Below are 22,948 nucleotides of genomic sequence, written 5' to 3' on the forward strand. Positions count from 1 at the left end.
TTAAAAAGGTTTAATTTTCTTCTTCTTAATGCAGTACTTTGCCGCTGCGAAGCGCGGGTATTTTGCTAGTATCAATATAAGACGTGTCTTACTGTGGATAAACTGTACATACTTGTCTACCTGTTTCCTCCAGCATCTTTACAAGGTAGTTTGCTGTTGTTCTGAGATTTAATTGCACTTTTTGTGCCAAAGTACACTCTTCTCTAGGAGACAGAATGTGTCTCCTTCCTGAATGGTATGACAGCTGTGTGGTCCCATGGTGTTTATACTTGTGTATTATTGTTTATACAGGTGAATGTGGAACCTTCAGGCGTTTAAAATTATTTACAAGGATGAACCAAATTTTTTTTTTTTTTCCCCTGAGTTCTTGGCTGATTTTCCCATTATGTCATGTAAAGAGGCAGGGGGTTTAATGGTAGGTCTTAACATACGTCCACTCCTTGACTCCAGTTGGGCTAGTTGGCTATTAGAAGCTAATTTTCTAATTGCCTAAAACGTGACATAATGTTCTGGAATTTTCCCAGCTATTTAAAGGTGCAGTTAACAAAGTGTATGTAAACGTGTGGCCCACTGGAAATGTGATGTAATCAATAAAAAGTGAAATAACATTGTTAGAAAAAATGGCTTTTGTCCTGCACAAAGTAGAAGTCTTAAACGATATGCCAAATTATAGTTTTGTTAGTATAAAATAGGGTAAATTCTTTAAAACTCACTTTATAACCCCTTCACCTAAGTGTCTGGAAACGTCTGACTTCAACTGTATACTGTGATTGAGTGGATACAGTATGGTAAACTAAATAGTGGTGCAAATTCAAGCCTGATGATAAGGAAAATATTATCTACCTTGATATCTTTATTTTGCTTTAAGATGGAAGTCGAAAGAAGATGTATGCAAAGGAGATGACCAGGGCCCTCCACTACTTTGATGATCGCTTTGTTGTTCCACGGCTACAGAATTTATTGCAAAGGAGCAGATGGAAAGAAAGATACAAGGTAAAGCTTTGTGATATTCTGAGTGCTTCTATATAAGAAAACAAGGAGAAAAAATGTTAAAGACAGAAATGTAAAAAGTTGGCACTCATAACTGTGCTAGTCTGTTTACAGGTTGTGGATTGAGGATTAAGTCAATCTTTTTCCCTATGGCAATTATAAAATGTTAAAGCTGATATTCTTGCCTACCAAAATGTTCCTATCTGCAATGCTCTTTCGATGAGACACTTCTCTCTGTTTATTTTAGTGCTGAACACTTTTGTTTTGTGTTTTTTAAACCTTAATTTCTGTCAAAATACACAAAGTTCCAAAATTTAGACTAAAAGTTTTAGACTACTGCGAACTATATGTTGAAACAGCCTGTGGTCAGTGACATGTTTCAACAGTTCTACTATTTGGCAATTGTTTTTAAAGGGAACATGTTTTTTTGTAATTTGAAAGTGAAAAGTGCTCTCTTTCATGTGGTAGCCTTGATCAAATGGTCTCTTTGTGGATCTTTCATGTTTTCCCTGTGTCTGTATGTAAAGCCTCTGTTTAACTGTTACTAATACTGCTACAACTAGGCATCAGAGTAGTTGTCATCTTCTTGCAAGATCATGCAGGAGTTTTGACAAAGGGCATAGTTCAGCGGAAGAAAGCTTGGTTGCTTTGTCTTATATACCGTATCTTCTGTGGACACCACGGGATGCTCCAGCTTCCCAAACACCCAACACAAGCAGGCTTGGACACAGGTTAAAAGGCTAAAGCGTTTTTATTCGTGGGAAACTCTTTCTTATACAGGGAGTGCAGAATTATTAGGCAAGTTGTATTTTTGAGGATTAATTTTAATATGGAACAAACACAGTGCTATCAGTCAATCCAAAATGTTAATAAACCTGAAACCTGAATGTTTCATAACAGAAATGTGAGTGTGAAAATCATCAGGGGAATACATATGTGCGCACAATTATTAGGCAACTATTAGTGTGCAGATTTATTCTGCAACTAAAGGAAAAATGAAAATTTTCCCATCTCACTTGTTTATTTTCATCTGTTATAGTGAGAATAATAAACAAACACCTCAAAATTTACAAATAAACATCTCTGACATTTCAAAAAATATAAATCAATCAATCAATGACCAATATAGCCACCCTTCTTTCCAATAACAGTCATAAGCCTTTCCATTCATGGAGTCTGTCAGTTTCTTGATCTGTTGACGATCAGCTTTTTGTGGAGCAGTGACTACAGCCTCGCAGACACTCTTCAGAGAGGTGTATTGTTTTTCTCCCCGTAAATCTAGCGTTTAAGAAGTGCCCACAAGTTCTCGATAGGGTTTAGGTCAGATGAGGAAGGGGGGCCATGTCATTATTCCTTCATCTTTAAGGCCTTTACTGGCTGGCCACGCAGTGGAGAATTTCGATGCAAGTGATGGAGCATTGGCCTGCATAAAAATCATGGTCTTTTCCTGTATCACTGTTTGAAGAAAGTGTCTTGAAAAACTGGCAGTAGGTTTGGGAGTTGATTTTGAGTTCATCTTCAATGCAAAAGGTCCAACTAGCTCATCTTTAAAAATACCAGCTCATACCAGTACCCCACCTCCACGTTGGAGTGGAGCTCTGTGCCCATTACTGATCCACAGGTCCATCTATCTGGTCCATCAAGAGTCACTCTCATCTCATCGGCCCATAAAACCTTTGAAAAAAATCTGTCTTCAGATATTTCTTGGCCCAGTTTTGACGTTTCAACTTATGTTTCTTGTTCAGTGGTGGTTGGGTTTCAGCCCTCCTTACCTTGGCCATGTCTTTGAGCACTGAACACCTTGTACTTCTGGGCACTCCAGGTAGGTTGCAGCTCTGGAATATGAAAGTACTGGAGGATAATGGGTTCCTGGTAGCTTCACGTTTGATTCTTCTCAAATCTTTGGCAGCTAATTTGCGTCTTTTGTTCTCAACACGTTTCTTGCGACCCTGTTGACTATTTGCAACAAAATGTTTGATGGTTCTGTGATCACACACCAATATCTTAGCAATTCCAAAAGTGCTGCATCCCTCTGAAAGACTTTTTACAATTTTTGATTTTTCAGAGTCAGTTAAATCTCTTTTTTGGCCCGTTTTGCCTGAGGAAAACTAGGTGCCTAATAATTCTGCACACCTTGATATAGGGTGTTGATCTCCTTAGGCCACACCCTCCCTCATTACACAAATACAAGTCACCTGACGTGCTTAAATCCAATAAGCATTCAAGTTAATACAGCTTGGAGTTGGAATATACGCATTAAAAATGATGATATGGTCAAAATACTCACTTGCCTAATAATTGTGCACTCCCTGTAAGTGTTTCCCACCATAGCCACAAGTATAAGTAATACACAGGCACTATTATTACTCTTCCTTCTCTTTCTATTACTGCCTCCTCCACTCAAGTGTTGTCCTCCTCCTCTCAACTCTGGCTTATTGATGTGTGGCAGGCAGTTCTTTTTATGTAATCCCTGGGAGTGCTTCTGGTGATATGACACTGCAGCTCCGAAGCTCTTCTGAGTGAGGACTCCCAAATCAGTCCCCCACAAAGTTGTCCCAGGGACTACAATACCCGGCATGCTTTATAGGCACCCATGCAAGTGTTTGAGCCTGGGCTTGCTGCCATCTAGTGTCCTGGGGGCGACACAGCTCTCTTCCCCCATCCTTCCTTGAGAGCAGCCTGGCCGGGTAAGGACGCTGGCCGTCCCTCACACTTGATATTATTGTAGCAGAGAATATCCATTATTAGTTCAATCTCAACTCGCCAGTTAATGTGCTTGGTAAAAATACTGTTAAATGTTATTTATTTTAAATTAAAGACATCCTGCCTATCTTTTGGAATTATAAAATATATTTAGTTATTGTCAAAGAAAATAATTGTGACAAAGGCGTAGAAAGTGACATAGTATTTTTTGCCTTTTATTTTCCCAAGGCAGGCCTGCAGGAATGTCACCTGCAACATAATCCTTGACTCCAGTCCATCATGGGGCTCACTCAAGCCCAGCCATAAATGTGTTCCCTCTGAGTTTTGAGAAACTTAATGATTTGATGACTTCTTACAAGACTGTAGTAGGAAAGCCCATGCAGACTTCATGCAGAAGGCACCCCAACCTCTTTAAAGTTTGGGCTCAGGTGATATAAGAAAACCTTTTTATGTAGGGGGTTCAGATATTAATATCATCTCATTTGAGCTGTCTTTCTTTACATCAAGGGAAACACAGAGGTATAAAGAATATTTAAAATAATTTTATGCTAGTAGTATCCCAAGATACCCCTCATTTATTTTAAAATAATTATTTTACAGGAGCGTGTAGAGTGTTACCCGGAAGTGAAGGTTATTAACACTGGAATAAAAAGTGACCCCTGTGAAGCTTGTGAAATGCATAAACATACCAGGTACTCGGTGGTCCTGTCAGGACAACTGTATGACAACAAGACCATGGAGAATGATGACTTCCTGCCAAATGATGTTCAAGTAAGCCATCCTGACTTGATTGGAAGTAAAAAGTTGTACTGTGCATGAATTAATCGGGTTTGTGTTTAAATTATGTCTAGCATTATTTGCCAAATCTTTGCATTACTTTATTCCAGAAAAGGGTTAACATAAAAGTGTCTGTCTTTGTCTGAGATTTTGTGTTACAGCAAACATGGACCACATCAGGGATTTATTTTCTCTAGGGATGCTTTTGACTGGCGGTTTTGTCATCCTCTCTTCTGTTGTCAACTGGCCTTATCTCAAAGTTAACCTCAGTGAATAGATACTGTTAGGATCCATTTGTGTTAATCAGTGTGAAATGTTTTTTACTTAGTGCTTAGCCTGATGTGTACTTTGTGTGTGTGTGGGTGTGTGTGTGTTCGTTACATAATTTGTAAAATTACTATACATGTGAGCTTGTTACAGCGTTCTGAGCCTTTACGTGAAGTGCGCGCTGTACAGAAATTTAATACATTTAATTGAATCAAAGTCATATTTTTATGTAGTAAAAATTATATTCAGCAAAGTATGAGTATGCCACTCATTTAAGAAAATCAGAGCAAAGGCCACATTTTCAACAGTGCACAGTTTATGAAAGAGGTGTTACTTTTTATTGTTTAAGTAAAGAGGGCTAAATTTATAAAGTAAGCATGATATACGAGGTGAGACACAAAAATAACTGGATTGGTAAAAAAAAATATTTATTGATGAGTTACAGCATTCTAAACATTGTCACCTTTTATATACTCCCCCTCACGATCTCTACACCACTTCATATGTATCTTCCATTGATTGTAACAGTGCTAGAAGTCTCTTTGCTTGCAGCTCTTCAACAGGCTTGCCGTTTATGGACGCTGAAGTCGAAAAAACAATGGGAGACAAAAATACCAATTTAAAATAAAAAGCAGTTTCTTTATTCTTGGTGAGTTTTAAAGAGACTGCAGGCCCCCAGCTCAGTCAGCCTGGTCAGATCAGATAGCCTCCTGAAAGAGAAAATTCCTTTCTTTTTATTATGTAGCTTAATCATTAGCCAAACAGAAAAACACATGACAGTTTATTTTAAGGTCATACTTAAATTGCTGTAAATTAAATTACGTCCTGATTATTACATGCACAAGTGCACAGAATTTCTTATCCAAATAAAGAGCCATTAGGGCTCTCACGTTCCTAAGAAATACGCTCTTCTCAGCACACAAGACCAGTGTAAAGTAGATTCTTATAGTACATTAGTTACAAAGAAATTACATACTTATAGTTTTAATATCTTCATTAGATTTTGTTTGGTTAGATTAATAAATCCTTATTTGTTAATACATACGGGACATGTTTCTTATTGTTTTAATACAAGAATTCAGAAACTATCACATTGATTTATAATATCACGGGGTGTTCTGTTAGTATCAAGAGATCATCATTTTCTCATAAAGGAATGCAGGTTATCTAATAATTCTGTGCACAAGCTTAATTCTTTTCTACAAACCGGATTCCAAAAAAGTTGGGACACTATACAAATCGTGAATAAAAACTGAATGCAATGATGTGGAGGTGCCAGCTTCTAATATTTTATTCAGAATGGAACATAAATCACGGAACAAAAGATTAAACTGCGAAAATGTATCATTTTAAGGGAAAAATATGTTGATTCAGAATTTCATGGTGTCAACAAATCCCAAAAAAGTTGGGACAAGGCCATTTTCACCACTGTGTGGCATCTCCCCTTCTTCTTACAACACTCAACAGACGTCTGGGGACCGAGGAGACCAGTTTCTCAAGTTTAGAAATAGGAATGCTCTCCCATTCTTGTCTAATACAGGCCTCTAACTGTTCAATCGTCTTGGGCCTTCTTTGTCGCACCTTCCTCTTTATGATGCGCCAAATGTTCTCTATAGGTGAAAGATCTGGACTGCAGACTGGCCATTTCAGTACCCAGATCCTTCTCCTACGCAGCCATGATGTTGTGATTGATGCAGAATGTGGTCTGGCATTATCTTGTTGAAAAATGCAGGGTCTTCCCTGAAAGAGATGACGTCTGGATGGGAGCATATGTTGTTCTAGAACCTGAATATATTTTTCTGCATTGATGGTGCCTTTCCAGACATGCAAGCTGCCCATGCCACACACACTCATGCAACCCCATACCATCAGAGATGCAGGCTTCTGAACTGAGCGTTGATAACAACTTGGGTTGTCCTTGTCCTCTTTGGTCCGGATGACATGGCGTCCCAGATTTCCAAAAGAACTTGAATCGTGACTCGTCTGACCACAGAACAGTCTTCCATTTTGCCACACTCCATTTTAAATGATCCCTGGCCCAGTGACAACGCCTGAGCTTGTGGATCTTGCTTAGAAATGGCTTCTTCTTTGCACTGTAGGAGTTTCAGCTGGCAACGCGGATGGCACGGTGGATTGTGTTCACTGACAATGGTTTCTGGAAGTATTCCTGAGCCCATTCTGTGATTTCCTTTACAGTAGCATTCCTGTTTGTGGTGCAGTGTCGTTTAAGAGCCTGGAGATCACGGGCATCCAGTATGGTTTTACGGCCTTGACCCTTACGCACAGAGATTGTTCCAGATTCTCTGAATCTTCGGATGATGTTATGCACAGTTGATGATGATAGATGCAAAGTCTTTGCAATTTTTCGCTGGGTAACACCTTTCTGATATTGCTCCACTATCTTTTTGCGCAACATTGTGGGAATTGGTGATCCTCTACCCATCTTGGCTTCTGAGAGACACTGCCACTCTGAGAAGCTCTTTTTATACCCAATCATGTTGCCAATTGCCCTAATTAGTGTTAATTGGTCTTCCAGCTCTTCGTTATGCTCAAATTTACTTTTTCCAGCCTCTTATTGCTACTTGTCCCAACTTTTTTGGGATTTGTTGACACCGTGAAATTTTGAATCAACATTTTTCCTTTGAAATGATACATTTACTCGGATTAAACGTTTGATCTGTCATCTACGTTCTATTACAAATAAAATATTGACATTTGCCATCTCCACATCATTGCATTCAGTTTTTATTCACAATTTGTTTAGTGTCCCAACTTTTTTGGAATCCGGTTTGTACCTAAACAAAGAACAAATCATATAGAAGTAATAAATCATATAGCTCTCTGAAGAATGATAAATACAAATTACAGTCATTGGTATTGTGAGGTAAATACTTACAATCATTGCACTTAATAGTGTTTTTTTCTTTGTCACGTTTCTGTCTTCACTGCATCCATTGAAGAAAAATGTGTTCCCTTCAGGTCACTTTTGATTTTCACGAACAAGTAAAAAATCACAGGGAGCTAAATCGGGCAAATAGGGAGGATGATCGAGGAAAGGAATGTTTGTGTTAGTCAAAAACTGCTTTACGGAAAAGGCATTGTGCACGGGGGCAGACTATAGACTAAATAGAAAATACACACAGAGCAGCTTTAATAAAAAATAACTTCATTTCTATCTGGAATACCCATAACGCACCTACAATTCAATTATGCTCTTCCGAGACATTAAATATGGCTTTACTAAATGTTAGAGCATTAACCAACAAGACTTTTCCATCAACAATCTTATTAATGATAGGAAAATCGATTTTATTGCATTAAGTGAAATGTGGCTTAGCTCTGATGGTGTGGCTGTTTTAATCAAATCTGTGCCTCAGAATTGCAGCTTTGCTCATGCGGATCGCCAAGGTAATAAAGGTGTCTGTTTAGCAAACATTTACTCGAGCCGGTTAAAGCGTAAAGATGTCAGCTTTGGCAAATTCAAGTCCTTCGAGTCTCTTGCTGTTGTTATTCATGGCGTTTCTCAGTTTCTAGTATTATCTGTGTATAGACCTCCTAAATACAATGCCTCTTTCTTTGACTTGGTGTCAGTTGTAATTACGAACTACAACATGTTCCTAATAGTTGGTGACTTTAACTTTCATATTGATAATCAGTATGACCTGAAAGAAAAAGAATTCATTAACCTCCCGGACTCTTTTGATTTGAGCCAGCACATTAATCAGCCTACGCACAAAGCAGGTCATACGTTAGACTTAGTAATTACTAAAGGAGTAAAGGTTGATGTGAAGTAGATCATTTATATTGGTCTATCAGACCATTTTCTCTTACTATTTAATATAGAAATAATGATAGAAAAAGTTCACAAGAAGCATATTGTTAAAAAAACGCTTCTTTGATTCATCAGCAGCTTCAAAATTTACAAACATTCTAAGTAACCAGTCTGTTTGTAGTGCAGAACAATACATTTGAGCTATATAGCTTCGAGTATTGATCTTTCAGATAGTGGTTTGCAGTCAATTTAATGAAATATGGTGTTCTATATATATGGTAGCATCCTGGCTAGAGTGAAGCCCGAAGGGAAAGTGACTGTTGGGTTGAGTAAGGATGGCGGAGAACTGACATCGGGGATATTATTGACGGTAAAGGGAAGAAAGGGGGCGGCACCATGAATGAAGGGGCAGGGAACAGAAGAAGGGATTTCTGGATGGTTCGAGGAACAGCTAAGAAGGTGTAGAGAGACAGAGAGGGGGAGTTGAGCTGGGTACGTGAGGTGGGTTATGGAAGTGGAATGGAAGGTTTGTTTTTGGTCTATTAACTGCATCTCTCACGGCTATAACAATGAGAGATTCATAGATAATTGTAAATAGTTCAAAGTTGTTTGTTTTGTTTTTACATTTGTGTTTTTTTTTACTGTTTGAGTAAACTGTTTGTCAATCCCTTCTTTGTCCTGCTTTGTTTTGTTTTTTTTGCTTTTCGAACCTGTCACAGTGAGGTCGCTACAATATTAAACACTAGCCACGGTAATTGCAAATATTTTTTAATTAGTCTATCTCTTGGTCTACATGTACCTTCATTGCATTTTCTCTGCATTCACATGTATGTGAATGTCTCTTCGCTGCTGCTCCCTCTCTCAAGGGTGTTATCGTAAAGCCTGCTTCTAAGACTCTGACATTATTTTCAAGGCAATCTTTCTCACACATTCTGTCCGGTTTTATACTTGCAGTCTTTGCGTCTCATGCTTGTCCTTCTTTCGTTCATGTTACCAAAGCCAGTCTGACCAGTCACAATACTCAGAGGGACTGGACACAAATTCCTTAGTGTTTTAATATCTATATTACTATACAAAGGTTGTATATATGCACGGATGCCAGACGCATTGTTAGCGCACGCACACTGCGCCTCAGCCTCATGGGAAGCATGATGGGGCGGAGAGGGAGTTCATTAGGGCAGGGTGCAGAACTCAGAGGGGCGTGAGTGAACATGCATGGGCGGAGTTAGGATTTCAGACCCGCCCATGTAACTTTGACTACATTTGCATAGTTAGATGGGGGCAGCTCACAGTTTGTCACCCCATCTCATCCTGTTTGTTGCTGTGGGGAGATTTACTCGACCTACCAAAGAACGTCTTTTATTTTCCTGTCAAAATGATTGGTTCATAAAAGCTCCAAACTATTAAGTTATTATAAATTTTAGATTGAGTTTATTTCTGCTGTTTTCTATTTAAATGGAGTGTTAACATGTTGTTACATCATTACAGTCCGTGGGTTTTGAACCAGCTTAACACCTAAATATTGGTTGACTGTTTTTAATAATAATAATAATTGATACTTAATTGATCCCTGAGGGGAATTTTGTCCTTTCACATTACCTTTGGGGATCTTTGTGTATTTTACCTAATTATTTAATATGTTCAAGTATATCTCTCATGCATCAATTGTTAAGCTACTACTTAGTTGTTTATTCTACAACCCCAATTCCATTGAAGCTGGGACGTTGTGTAAAACGTAAATAAAAACAGAATACAATGATTTGCAAATCCTTTTCAACCTATATTCAATTGAATACACTACAAAGACAAGATATCTAATGTTCAAACTGATAAACTTTATTGTTTTGCAAATCTTCACTCATTTTGAATTTGATGCCTGCAACACGTTCCAAAAAAGCTGGGACGGGGCAGCAAATGACTGGGAAAGTTGAGGAATGTTAAAAAAACACCTGTTTTGAACATTCCACAGGTGAACAGGTTAATTGGAAACAGGTGTTTGTCACGATTGGGTATAAAAGGAGCATCCCCAAAAGGCTTAGTCGTTCACAAGCAAGGATGGGGCAGGGTTCACCACTTTGTGAACAAAAGCGTAGGCAAATAGTTCAGCAGTTTAAGAACAACGTTTCTCAATGTACAATTGCAAGGAATCTAGGGATTTCATAATCTACTGTCCATAATATTATCAAAAGATTCAGAGAATCTGGAGAAATCTCTGCACGTAAGCGGCAAGGCCGAATACCAACACTGGATGCCCGTGACCTTCGATCCCTCAGGCAGCACTGCATTAAAAACCGACATCATTCTGTAAAGGATATTACCACGTGGGCTCAGGAATACTTCAGAAAACCATTGTCAGTTAACACAGTTCGTCGCTACATCTACAAGTGCAAGTTAAAACTCTACCATGCAAAGCGAAAGCCATATATCAACAACACCCAGAAACGCCGCTGGCTTCTCTGGGCCCGAGCTCATCTGAGATGGACTGACGCAAACTGGAAAAGTGTGCTGTGGTCTGACGAGTCCACATTTCAAATTGTTTTTGGAAATCATGGACGTTGTGTCCTCCGGGCCAAAGAGGAAAAGGACCATCCGGATTGTTATCCGAACAGAGTTCAAAAGCCAGCATCTGTGATGGTATGGGGGTGTGTTAGTGCCTATGGCATGGGTAACTTGCACATCTGTGAAGGCACCATTAATGCTGAAAGGTACATACAGGTTTTGGAGGAACATATGCTGCCTTCCAAGCAACATCTTTTTCAGGGACGTCCCTGCTTATTTCAGCAAGACAATGCGAAGCCACATTCTGCATGTGTTACAACAGCGTGGCTTCGTAGTAAAAGAGTGTAGGTATTAGACTGGCCTGCCTGCAGTCTAGACCTGTCTCCCATTAAAAATGTGTGGCACATTATGAAGCGCAAAATACGACAACGGAGACCCGGACTGTTGAGCAACTGAAGTTGTACATCAAGCAAGAATGGGAAACAATTCCACCTACACAGCTTTAACAATTAGTGTCCTCAGTTCTAAAACGCTTATTGAGTGTTGTTAAAGGTGATATAACACAGTGGTAAACATGCCCCTGTCCCAGCTTTTTTGGAATGTGTTGCAGACGTCAAATTCAAAATGAATGAAGATTTGCAAAACAACAATAAGGTTTATCAGTTTCAACATTCGATATCTTGTCTTCGTAGTGTATTCAATTGAATATAGGTTGAATAGGATTTGCAAATCATTGTATTCTGTTTTTATTTACATTTTATACAACATCCCAACTTCATTGGAATTGGGGTTGTAGTATAAAATCACCATCAGCTTCATCTTGTCATCAAATATATCATCATCATTTAGTGAAATCATTAACTTTGTCTGCTGTCATATTAGAGCCATTTGGGAATAGATCATCCTCTTTATCTGCAACCTGCAATAATTTAAACACTCCATCTTATCTGTGGTTTTCACAGTAATTCCTTTATTTCTACATTTCAGATCTGTCTGGATTAATTGTATGTCTTATTATGGCTTTGTGACTACAAAATCACTCAGACACCTCAGACTGGAAAGAAATAGCTGTATTGGCACAAAATTGGTTTACATGCTATATAGTATTAAATGAAATAGGAATATAATTTATTGCTTGTTTGGGAACTTTTGTAGTTTTTTGGGGGAATTGAATTGTATTTTAAGGCTGTGTTGAAGATGTCAAGCTGTCCTTGGCCTCATTCTTCATTCTTCTGGAAATGTGCAGGTCAAATAGTTTTATAGATTTTAATTTGCCAGCAATTATCGTCTGCATATGAGTAATGTTGAATGGAAGAATGCTAAACATGATATCACCTATAGCAGTATTTAATTTTATAACCTTATTAATGTAAAAAGGTAAAAGTGAAAGCCTTTTTTAAAATCACTATCAAACTGTTTTACCTTTATATAGTTTATACTCACTTCAAGGTGTTCTCTCAGGTCAGGGTCCTTAGTAATGAAATCAATTAACCCAGAGCAAGCTTGTTTCGATTGTTTCTGAGCATCATGAGCTGTTTCCTGTTATTAATTGAGAAATTAAACTGAAAATCACATGGACAGCTGCAGAAATACAGTAGGTTTCATTTTATTTCGTCATGCTCCGAAAGTTATTGACCTCCAGCCTCTGAGTGGTCAGGTCAGTGCTGAAAGTGGTTGTTGCTTCACCCTATAATGTACAAGACAAGGCTGGCATTAGTTTGTGGACCTACCATAAATGTCGATTCTTTCATTCTGTGTCTGTTGTTGATAGCTAAGCAGTGCAGTGACTTGGTACATAAGGATTTTTTTGAATCCTATTGTTTTGTCTCAGAGTATTATATTGCTCTTCTTTCCCCTTTTGCATTATTAATAGGTAGCCTTTATCAGAATGCCTCAAATCTCCCAGACTTGCAACTGTTTATAAGGTATTGTATCATATAACTGCTCCCCACCTTCCCTTCTACATCTATAACCTCAGGTAATTAGGTGTAGTAAAAGACAAGCAGGAGTTAAGTTACACTTTAAATAATGTATTATTGATAATATTCATAAATAATAACAATATGCAAAGTACATTTGAATATTGGCAACCATACAAACTGATACATTTTGATGTGTAGTTTCAAGCGGCACACAGACTTGTTAGTTTTTTTTACATGTCTCTAGTTAAGGCATCATTTGTGGTCAGCTTTCTTCAGAACAGGCCGCATGCCTGTCTCAATATGGCTGCCGAGCTGTGTTCTTCATTGTGTTGTCCTTTTTAGCTCATGGAAAAAAGTACATTTTGCTGTCACTTGAACATCATTAGCAATGAATTCAACCCATGCTGCTGGTGAAATAAACTGACAAAGGGACCATTAAAATGAAATCAGGTGGAAATTGAAAGTTACTTGGTTATTGCAAAAAAACAATACAAACACCCAGAGAATTCTGAAATAAACTTTATAAAAGGAAAAAAAAAACTGAACAGGATGAGAATGAGCCATGGCATTATACTCAACAGAACATTCTTAAACAAGTTTTCTGAAAAAAAAAATCATAACAAGTAACAATAATGATTCTAAAAAGCTATAAAAGTAACGGGATCGCACAGAACAGCTCCCTCATTTAGTAGTTCAGCTCTGATCCTCACTATGGAAATGTCAAAATACATTGTAAGTGATGAAGTGGACTAAGAAACTTGGAGCTTTTAAATGTCCCTGTGAAAAAGATCAACTAAAATGAAACGCCTGAAAAGGATTAGAGTTGGACCGCAGCCTGGAACATTGGCTTGCAACCCATCCACCATGTATCGAACTTTCTCGTGTAATAACCTTAGTGTTTTGGTGTGACTTTCAGCACTAAAGGCAGTACAACTGAGTGAATCAAGGAAGAAAATCTCCTTACATTGAGGCTTCAGTATCTGTAAAATTTATCTTGGTTCAACATAATAGTAAAACAGAACTACAAAAATAACCTCAGAAATCAAAAATTGAAATGTAACACAGTGACAAAGATTACAGAGTGAATAAACCGTACTGACACATAAATTTCCAATGGCCAGGGCACCATACAGGAAGCAGGATCCAATCAAGATTTGACAGTTGTAGCTTTAAGAAATTGAATATTTAACAATTAATATACTATACTAGAACTGGAATCTAATACATCAGTAGGTTGTATGATTTTTTGTTTTAGAAACTTACCGAGAGATGAAGTATTGGATTCTGAGAAACCGATGGAAATCAAGTCTGAATGACATGACTGTTCCCAGCAAATACCTTTCCACCCTCTAAGAAACAAATTATTTTCACACAGCAATAATAAAATTGCAGTTGTTCAGTAAATAGGTTTGTTAAACTAATGAACAACGTTGTCATTAGACTCCTTGTGAACAACTTTCAGGCAGCAGTTCATCTTTATGTGAACCAAAAAATGAAAGTTGTTACTGCACAGAAGTAGAATTGTGTGGTGTGAAAACACTGTCTTCTAACTTACCATCCCATCAGCATCCTCTGGCAGTTCCAATGTGCAGAATTCAGATCGCATGAGGACTTCGTTATTGACATATGTAAGGTGTTCAACAGGATGTGTCTAAAACCTGTGAAAGCTGACAAGAAGCATATCACATGTGTATTTAATAACAATGTTTTGCTTTTATTATTGATTAGTTACCGTATTTACCAAATGCTTCTGTGTGGGATGTTCTTTTTCCCAACATGATTTATTTGACTTTATGGTTTGAAGATTTAGCAAAAGAGACTGCGCTGGTGGATCATCAGTTGTTTCCTGATTTGCTACCTCAGGGTGTTTATTTTCATGTCCTACAAAGAAAATAGTACAGCTACAAAGTACTGCCGTGAACATCACACAATTACATGAACACATGCAGGTTTGAGAACAACATGATTAACATAACGTAATTAAGTGACACGATCACCATCGTTATTCTTCCACATGTATACCATTTCAGGTAATATCAGGTAATAAACAACGATATTGAAAATTGAAAATGATAAAAATCTTAAGCATGACTTTGCGGGTTTTCTTACAACAACATTTAGTCATATTGCTAAATACATGAATATTGAATTTTATATGCTTGAAGCATGAAGTGGGAAATTTTATTTTACTTAATTGTTTTTTTTTTCTTTCACTTATTCCTACCTTGATGTTTAACAATTACGTGATTCTGTTGTGTCATTGTGTCCTTAAATAACTGTGCTAGCCTGTACAGAAGTATAGTGGCATAAAGGGCAGTGATGCTTTCCTGAGTGAAAATAGGGATGTGGATGTTCATTATTTGCAAAAATGCTAACATGCCTCTGTAAGGAGAAATAAAAAAATCTATACTGTACATGGCACATTTAATATACCACATATGTTCATCTATACTAATAAAAGGCAAAGCCCTCACTCACTCACTCACTCACTCACTCACTCACTGATTCACTCACTCACTCACTCACTCACTCACTGACTCATCACTAATTCTCCAACTTCCCGTGTAGGTAGAAGGCTGAAATTTGGCAGGCTCATTCCTTACAGCTTACTTACAAAAGTTGGGCAGGTTTCATTTCGAAATTCTACGCCTAATGGTCATAACTGGAAGGTATTTTTCTCCATTAACTGTAATAGAGTTTAGCTGGAAAGACGTGGGGGGCGGAGTTTCGTGTGACATCATCACGCCTCCCACGTAATCACGTGAACTGACTGTCAACGCAGTGCGTAGAAAATCAGGAAGACCTCCAAAAAGCGCTTAAGAAAACTTGCATTATATAATTGAGAAGGCAGCGAAAAACAATAAGAAGCGAGCGAGTGACATATACTACCATATTCATGAGTCCTGCTACCTCGGAAAGAAAGCAAGGTGCAAACCTAAACTTTAAATTAAGTTCATAGACAGGCTACCGCTGGCGTTTCACATGCCCACGGGAATGCGGGATACAAGTTTAATGAGAGGACGAGGATATAAACGAGAGTTTTGATCACTTTGTAACTAAGTTAAAATTGTAGGTGAAGGGGTGTGCTTATGCAAATTCCGAGACTGTGTTTGTGGGGGATTGACAGTTAAGGCGGGTGGGGGAGTCACGTCATCATCACCCCTCCCATTCATCTCATTTCGTTCTTAGCACAAGCACAGCTGAGAAGCTTCGATGCATGTGCTCCTTAACGCGTTAAAAAATAATGCATTTAATCACACTTTGCATTACAAGCAAAGGGAGCTTTTGTCAATGCATGATTTCCTGGTACACCGATTACATTGATCACCGTATCCCGATTCATTTTACCCTCGCACCACCTTAGTTTGAGAAGAAGTATGAAAAATATGAGGTTAACACAGAAAAACAGATCACCAATTCAAGCTTTATGAATAATCGATTCGCCATCAATATTTGTTTTGGTAAAGCCATCCTCCTTCCATTTTATAAGTTTTCCGCCACTAGCCATGATTAAATGAACGGTAAAAAAGTAAGAGCAAAGCGAGGGTGACTTATTTAGGCAGGCATTTATATGACAGCAACACTCATGACAATGTCAATCATGTTACGTTATTATTAAAAGGTTTCCTTTTCTTTTCATTACTTCTTTAACACACTACTTCTCCGCTGCGAGGCGCGGGTATTTTGCTATATATATATATATATGAATGACCTCCAAAGAGCGCTGAGACTTTTGATATCATGAACGTGTGTACAAAGGGGTCTCCTGCCCAGCAAAAGTCGAGCAGCCAGCACGCGCGCGTAGCTGTGCCGGCCTTTGAGATGCTGACTGCGCTTCTGCCTTAAGTCAAAGTGAGCACTTTTAATTTTTTTCTTCCTCCCCTGCGCTATAGCCCAGACAAGTGCAAACACGGGACCCCTTTTCTACACCACGGCAAAATAATATTAAGGCGATTCACACTTTCTTTTGCACGTATACGATTATGAGGTCCTCAGCTCGGATTATGAAGATACGCACAGGAGTGGAAGACTGACAGTGCCATCACAGCTGATTAATGGCGGGACGTCTCACCAGTCTACACAAGACACACGCGACTGTCCCAGAAGATGCTCATATCGTCAGCGAACACATCTCTATACTATATAAAAGGAAAGGCAACTTTCCTTTCTTTACACCTTTTTCCTTTTATCCCAAACCAAAGCCTTTCTCTCTTAACATTGCAAAGGACACAAAATAATTTTCTTTAATTGCCGGTAAGGCACATTACCAGAGGCACAAATTTGAAAGTTCACATAGAAAATGTAATTTCTATACCACAGCCGTCGTGTAGCGCCTTTCAAAAGGGATCTACTACCGAGAGATGATCCATATACATTTTAGCTGCTGTTAGTTACTTACCTGTTGTGTTACACAGTCTTTAAAATGTAGTTTACCATAACCACTCCAGTAGTGCTCAATGTACCTGTACTTCTTAAAACGTTAATGTTTTACTGTTTAATAACTTATAGACTACATTTTATTATTTTTCCCTTGCAATCAGTGACCAAAGCTATACACACACATATAGACACATACAAACATACACACAAGTATATATATGTGTATATATATGTATGTATGTGTATATATATATATATATATATATATATATATATGTGTGTATGTGTGTGTGTGTGTGTATATATATATATATATATATATATATATATATATATATATATATATATATATATATGACAGCAACAATCCAAGCTGTGATAAAACAGTAAAAAGGAGGCATGTCAGACGTCGTGGTACATTTTCTGATGCAGCTAGACGAAAATAACTTTGTGACGCTGCCACCAAATACACAAAACAATTACATTGAGAATCATGTTACGTTATTTTCAAAATGTTTCCTTTTCTTTCTCTTTCCTTCTTTAACACACTACTTCTCCAGCTGCCAAGCGGGTATTTTATATATATATATATATATAGATAGATAGATATATATAGATAGATATGAGAACAACACTCATATCAATGACAAAACAATTACATTAACAATCATGTTACGTTATTTTTAAAATTTTTCCTTTTCTTTTTCGTACCTTCTTTAACACACTACTTCTCCGCTGCGAAGCGCGGGTATTCTGCTAGTTGTACAACTAAAATTATTATTAAGCTCCCATTGAAATAACAGATTTAAACAGAGTACATTAAAACAGTGATCCAGACAGCTTGGTAAAGTTCGGTTTATTTTCTGTTTTTTTTAATTTATGACCGAAAAAAATCAAATAAACAGCAGTGTAATACTAGAAAAATTTAAAATAAAATTGGAAAATTGAAATAAAATATTTGAACAGTTAACAAACTCTGTATCCTATCCTGTTATTATATTGTTGTGTTTCAATAATTTAATTCCATATGTGAGTATAAATTAAGTAAATAAACAGGTAAATCATAAAAAAATAAACCCCTGGCCTTTTGTGGTACCTTCCATTGAAAAAATAGATTTAAACTGAGTTAACAGAACACTGTCTAGTCCTGTAACTGTATCGTTCCTTTTTTCTTTGATTTGCTTCCACGTTATAGCATAAACTAAATAAATAAACAGTAAGGTGACTGGTAGAAAAGATGAAAATACTGACCGTTTGCTGTTGGTCATCCACACAAATCTAATCTTGTTCAGTCTGTGTTCTCAATGATTTGTCTAATTTTATCAGCCATGCAGCTCTTCTCTCCGTTTGGGTTGATCCGCCCCCAGATGAGCGAGTATTACCTTATATGGTAAGTTTTATCCAACCCCTTCCCCATGCAAACAAAAAGTTCAGTAGTGGGATGGAGTCTGTTGTTAGACTACACCTTTGCCCTTCCACATCTCCAAGAGCTTCGCGTTTACCCCATTACATTACCGTAGCAAGGACCTTCTTGGTTTTGATTCCAATCAGTTTTTTCTTTAGTAAGTCATTGTATTTTTGTTAATCCAATTGTTTAATTAGCCAGCCTTTTTTATTCTCTTAATTCAGAAAAATGCAGTGGTGTGAAAATGACATTTTGTAATAGCCTTAACAGCTTTATCCTCTTTTGTCATTCTCCTGTTAACTCATCTTTTTTCTGTTGAATTTGCTCCTTTAATCGTATCCCTTAGTTGTGAGGATGTATAGATCAGCATTACAAGATTGTAATGTATGTAAACTTACCACGTCCAATGGAGAGTGTTTGCTCCACTGTTGCACCAGGTTCACTGTTAAGAAATATCCAATGGCAGCATACACAACAAATGGTAATGCAAATAATAATTGTACAGTAAAACCTTGGATTGCGAGTAACTTGATCTGCACGTGTTTTGCAAGATGAGCAAAAATCTATACTAATAAAAGGCAAAGACCTCACTCACTCACTCACTGACTCATCACTAATTCTCCAACTTCCCGTGTAGGTAGAAGGATGAAATTTGGCAGGCTCATTCCTTACAGCTTACTTACAAAAGTTGGGCAGGTTTCATTTCGAACTTCTATGCGTAATGGTCATAACTGGAACCTACTTTTTCGTCCATATACTATAATAGACTTCTGCTCGATGCCTGTGGGAGGCGGAGTTACGCCTCTCACGTAATTTAGTGTCTGCCCATATAAGGCCGTCCGTCAGCGGCAATCCAATAGAAACACTGCCGCTAAATATTCACGGGTGAAGGACTGTGCTTATGCAGAGGAAGATGAGATGGTCAGGGTGGTGTTTGGCACAAACTCAGCGAAACTGCGAGGGAAACTTTTAAGTGCCGGGCTTAGCTAACATTAAATACAGCCGCGGGGTGGAAAAAGTCAATGTCCCGCTAAAGGAAGACAGTTAAAAAAAAAAAAACGGCACGCAGTGTGTCACGTCTCAGATAAAGAGGAAAACGAGCTGTTTATTGATGCAGTAAGAAACGAATCGATGAATGAAACCTGTTATCTTTACAACAATTGACAAACACGGAATGTAACTTGAACACAACACATCCTACAAATACGAACCTGATTGAAAGAAATAATGATAATCAAATCCTTGATGACAGCAACAGTCATAACACTCACAAAACAATTACTGTATATTGACAATCATGTTACGTTATTTTTAAAATGTTCCCTTTTCTTTTTCATAACTTCTTTAACACACTACTTCTCAGCTGCGAAGCGCGGGTATATGTATATATCTTGTCACGCTTGGGTCACAGATTTGCACAGAGACACAGGAGGTCATAGAAACAAGAAGGATTTTTATTCAAACACCGCAAACACATGAGCTTAAACGTGCTCCATGACAAGTCAGAGATGACAGTTCCGCTAGGGGCAGAGAGAGATAAAAGCAAACAATCAATTCCAAAACTGACAGGCGCTGCGCAAGGCTTATAAGTCGGCGTTATAGTGCAAGGATAAGGAGCAATGTGAGGGTAGTGGTTTTCCCAGGGGCGTCTGTATCTATTTGGGGTGCGATCAGCCCTCCAGCTCACACCCTCCCCCTCAGCTTTATTCACATTCCTGTGAATCAAGCGACTCTCTGTACCAAGTTCATGTAGTCGGGATAATACGTCTGCGTTGACGTGTTCAGAACCTGGTCGGTGCTTTACTGTGAAACTGTAAGGTTGTAAACCCAGAAACCATCTCATTAGACGAGAGTTTGTATCTTTCTGTCGGTACAACCACTGAAGTGGAGCATGATCAGTTACCAAAGTGAAGTTTGGTAGTGAAGTAATAGAATGCTTGGCAATAAGGTGGACTGTGGAAGCACTTTGCTTTCTCAATTGTAGAATAATTACATTCCCTAGGAAGTAATTTCCTACTCAAATATGTGATTGGATGTTCTTCTCCATCAAAAATTTGTGACAGGACTGCGCCACACCAAATGCACTTGCGTCTGTTTGCAAGATAAAATCTTTTGTGAAATCCGGGTTCCTTAGAACCGGGTAAGAAGACAATGCTTTTTTTAAATCGCTGAAAGAACGTTCGCAATTTTCTGTCCACAAGATAGGTCGGTTTTTTCTGCCTCTAGTAAGTTCTGTAAGAGGAGCAGCTCTATGTGCAAAATTTGGAATGAATTTTCTGTAGTAACCAGCGAGCCTGAGAAAAGCGTGTACTTGTTTCTGTGTCTCAGGTCTCGGGTAAACAAGCATTTCTTCTATTTTCCTTAACTGTGGCCTAAGTAAACCCTTGCCCATAGAATAGCCTAAGTAATGAGTCTCGGACATGCCTAGTTTACATTTCTTAGGGTTAGCAGTAAGGCCAGCCTGTCTCAAGCTTTCAAGAACGGCTTGAAGCCGCTCTAAGTGTGTTTTCCAATCATTGCTAAAAATCACGACATCGTCAAGGTATGCCCCGGAATATTCAGAATGAGGACGTAGGATCTGATCCATCATACGCTGAAAAGTTAGAGGTGCCCGTGAAGACCAAACGGGAGTCTTGTAAATTCATAGAGTCCGTCAGGAGTCGCAAATGCCGTTTTCTCACAACTGCTAGCCTCTAAAGGCACCTGCCAATAGCCTTTCGTGAGATCTAGCGTGGAGATATAGCTCGCCTGACCCAGTTTTTCCAACAGTTCATCGACACGGGCATGGGATAAGCATCAATTTAGAGACCTTATTCAAGCGCCTGAAATCGATACAGAACCGAACCGTCTTGCTTTGGGACTAATACGACTGGGCTGCACCAGTCACTTCTACTTTCACGAATTACACCCAGTGTCAGCATCTTTTTACCTCTTCGCGCACAATATTTCACGCTTCGGTATCCGAACGGCCGCATCTGTACGCAACATCAGGTTCAGTGGTAATTTTATGTTTTGTAATGTTAGTCTTGCCTGGTAAATCTGAAAAGACATCAGTGTTCCGTTCTATCAAAGATAACAGTTCTGTCTTTTGCGTGTCAGTAAGATCGTTACCAATGGTAACATCGGTCTGAGAAACAGCAGCCAAGGAAGTGTTAACCTCTTGTCGGTCGTGCCATTCCTTCAAGAGGTTAATGTGTAAAATCTGGAATGGTCTGCGCTAGCCTGGTATTCTAACCTTGTAATTTACCGGACTCATACGCTCCTCAATAATGGCGGGCCCTGCCATTTAGCTAAGAATTTGTGTGGATCCGAGGGAACCAGTACCAAAACACGATCGCCAGGTTTGAACTCGCGGAGCTTGCTGCACCTATCGTAAAGACGCTTCTGAGTTTCCTGTTCTCGTTGTTGGTGTTCCACAGCAATAGAGGAAAGCATAGAAATTCTGTCTTGCAACGAAATTAGTCGATCTGCAAAGCTTCGACCTTGAGCTGCTCTCTCGTTTCCTATCCATTCCTCACGTACCACATCCAGGATGCCTCGCGGCCGCCTGCCGAATAACAACTCGAAGGGACTCACACCGCATACAAAACAAAAGGTAGGACAGTGTTCCATGTTGTGGGATCATTATGAGCAACTCGCCTGATCATCTGTTTCAATGTTTTGTTAAATCGCTCGGTTAAACCATTCGTTTGAGGATGGTAAACAGTAGTACTCAGTTTCTTAATAGCAAAGCTGTCACACAATTGTTTCATCACGCGAGAAGTGAAAGGTGTGCCTTGATCAGTTAAGATTTCTCTAGGGATACCAATACGAGTAAAAGTATCACATAGTGCTTTGGCTACAGTCGAAGAGTTGGCCTTTTTCTGCTTATAAGCAGAGACGATCTGGCAGTCTGGACATGAAGTACAAAACCGTTCAACATCTTTTCCCATATTAAGCAAATAAAATCATTTTGATAACCGGTCTCTAGTTTTGTCGGCACCAAGGTGCCCCCCCAAGATGTGTGAATGTGCCAGATGCAAAACAGTTTCCCTATGTGCTTCAGGTACCACCAGTTGTTCAATAAATTCCCCCTCCAAATGATCTGAGATCACTCTGAAAAGGCAACCGTCCTTTTCTATAAAGTGTGGTTACGCTCTTGGTAATAAGAGTCATTAGCAGGGCGAGCCTGTTTAAATGCATATTCTAATGAGCTATCAGTGTGCTGCAAACGCACAAAATCTTATTGTTCGT

The 22,948-nt window shown here is 38.6% G+C and overlaps 1 protein-coding gene across 1 annotated transcript in view; it reads left to right on the forward strand.

Moving 5' to 3' along the window:
• The window catches only part of ccdc82 (coiled-coil domain containing 82), a 62,451-nt gene that overhangs the window by 24,309 nt on the left and 15,194 nt on the right, over positions 1-22,948 (forward strand). The window contains exons 5-6 of the mRNA XM_039745611.1: positions 869-993; positions 4,294-4,464. Coding sequence (XP_039601545.1) covers positions 869-993; positions 4,294-4,464 — 296 coding nt within the window. The remainder of the gene's footprint in view (positions 1-868; positions 994-4,293; positions 4,465-22,948) is intronic.

This window comes from Polypterus senegalus, chromosome 2, assembly GCF_016835505.1.
Source record: "Polypterus senegalus isolate Bchr_013 chromosome 2, ASM1683550v1, whole genome shotgun sequence".
Lineage (NCBI taxonomy): Eukaryota > Metazoa > Chordata > Cladistia > Polypteriformes > Polypteridae > Polypterus > Polypterus senegalus.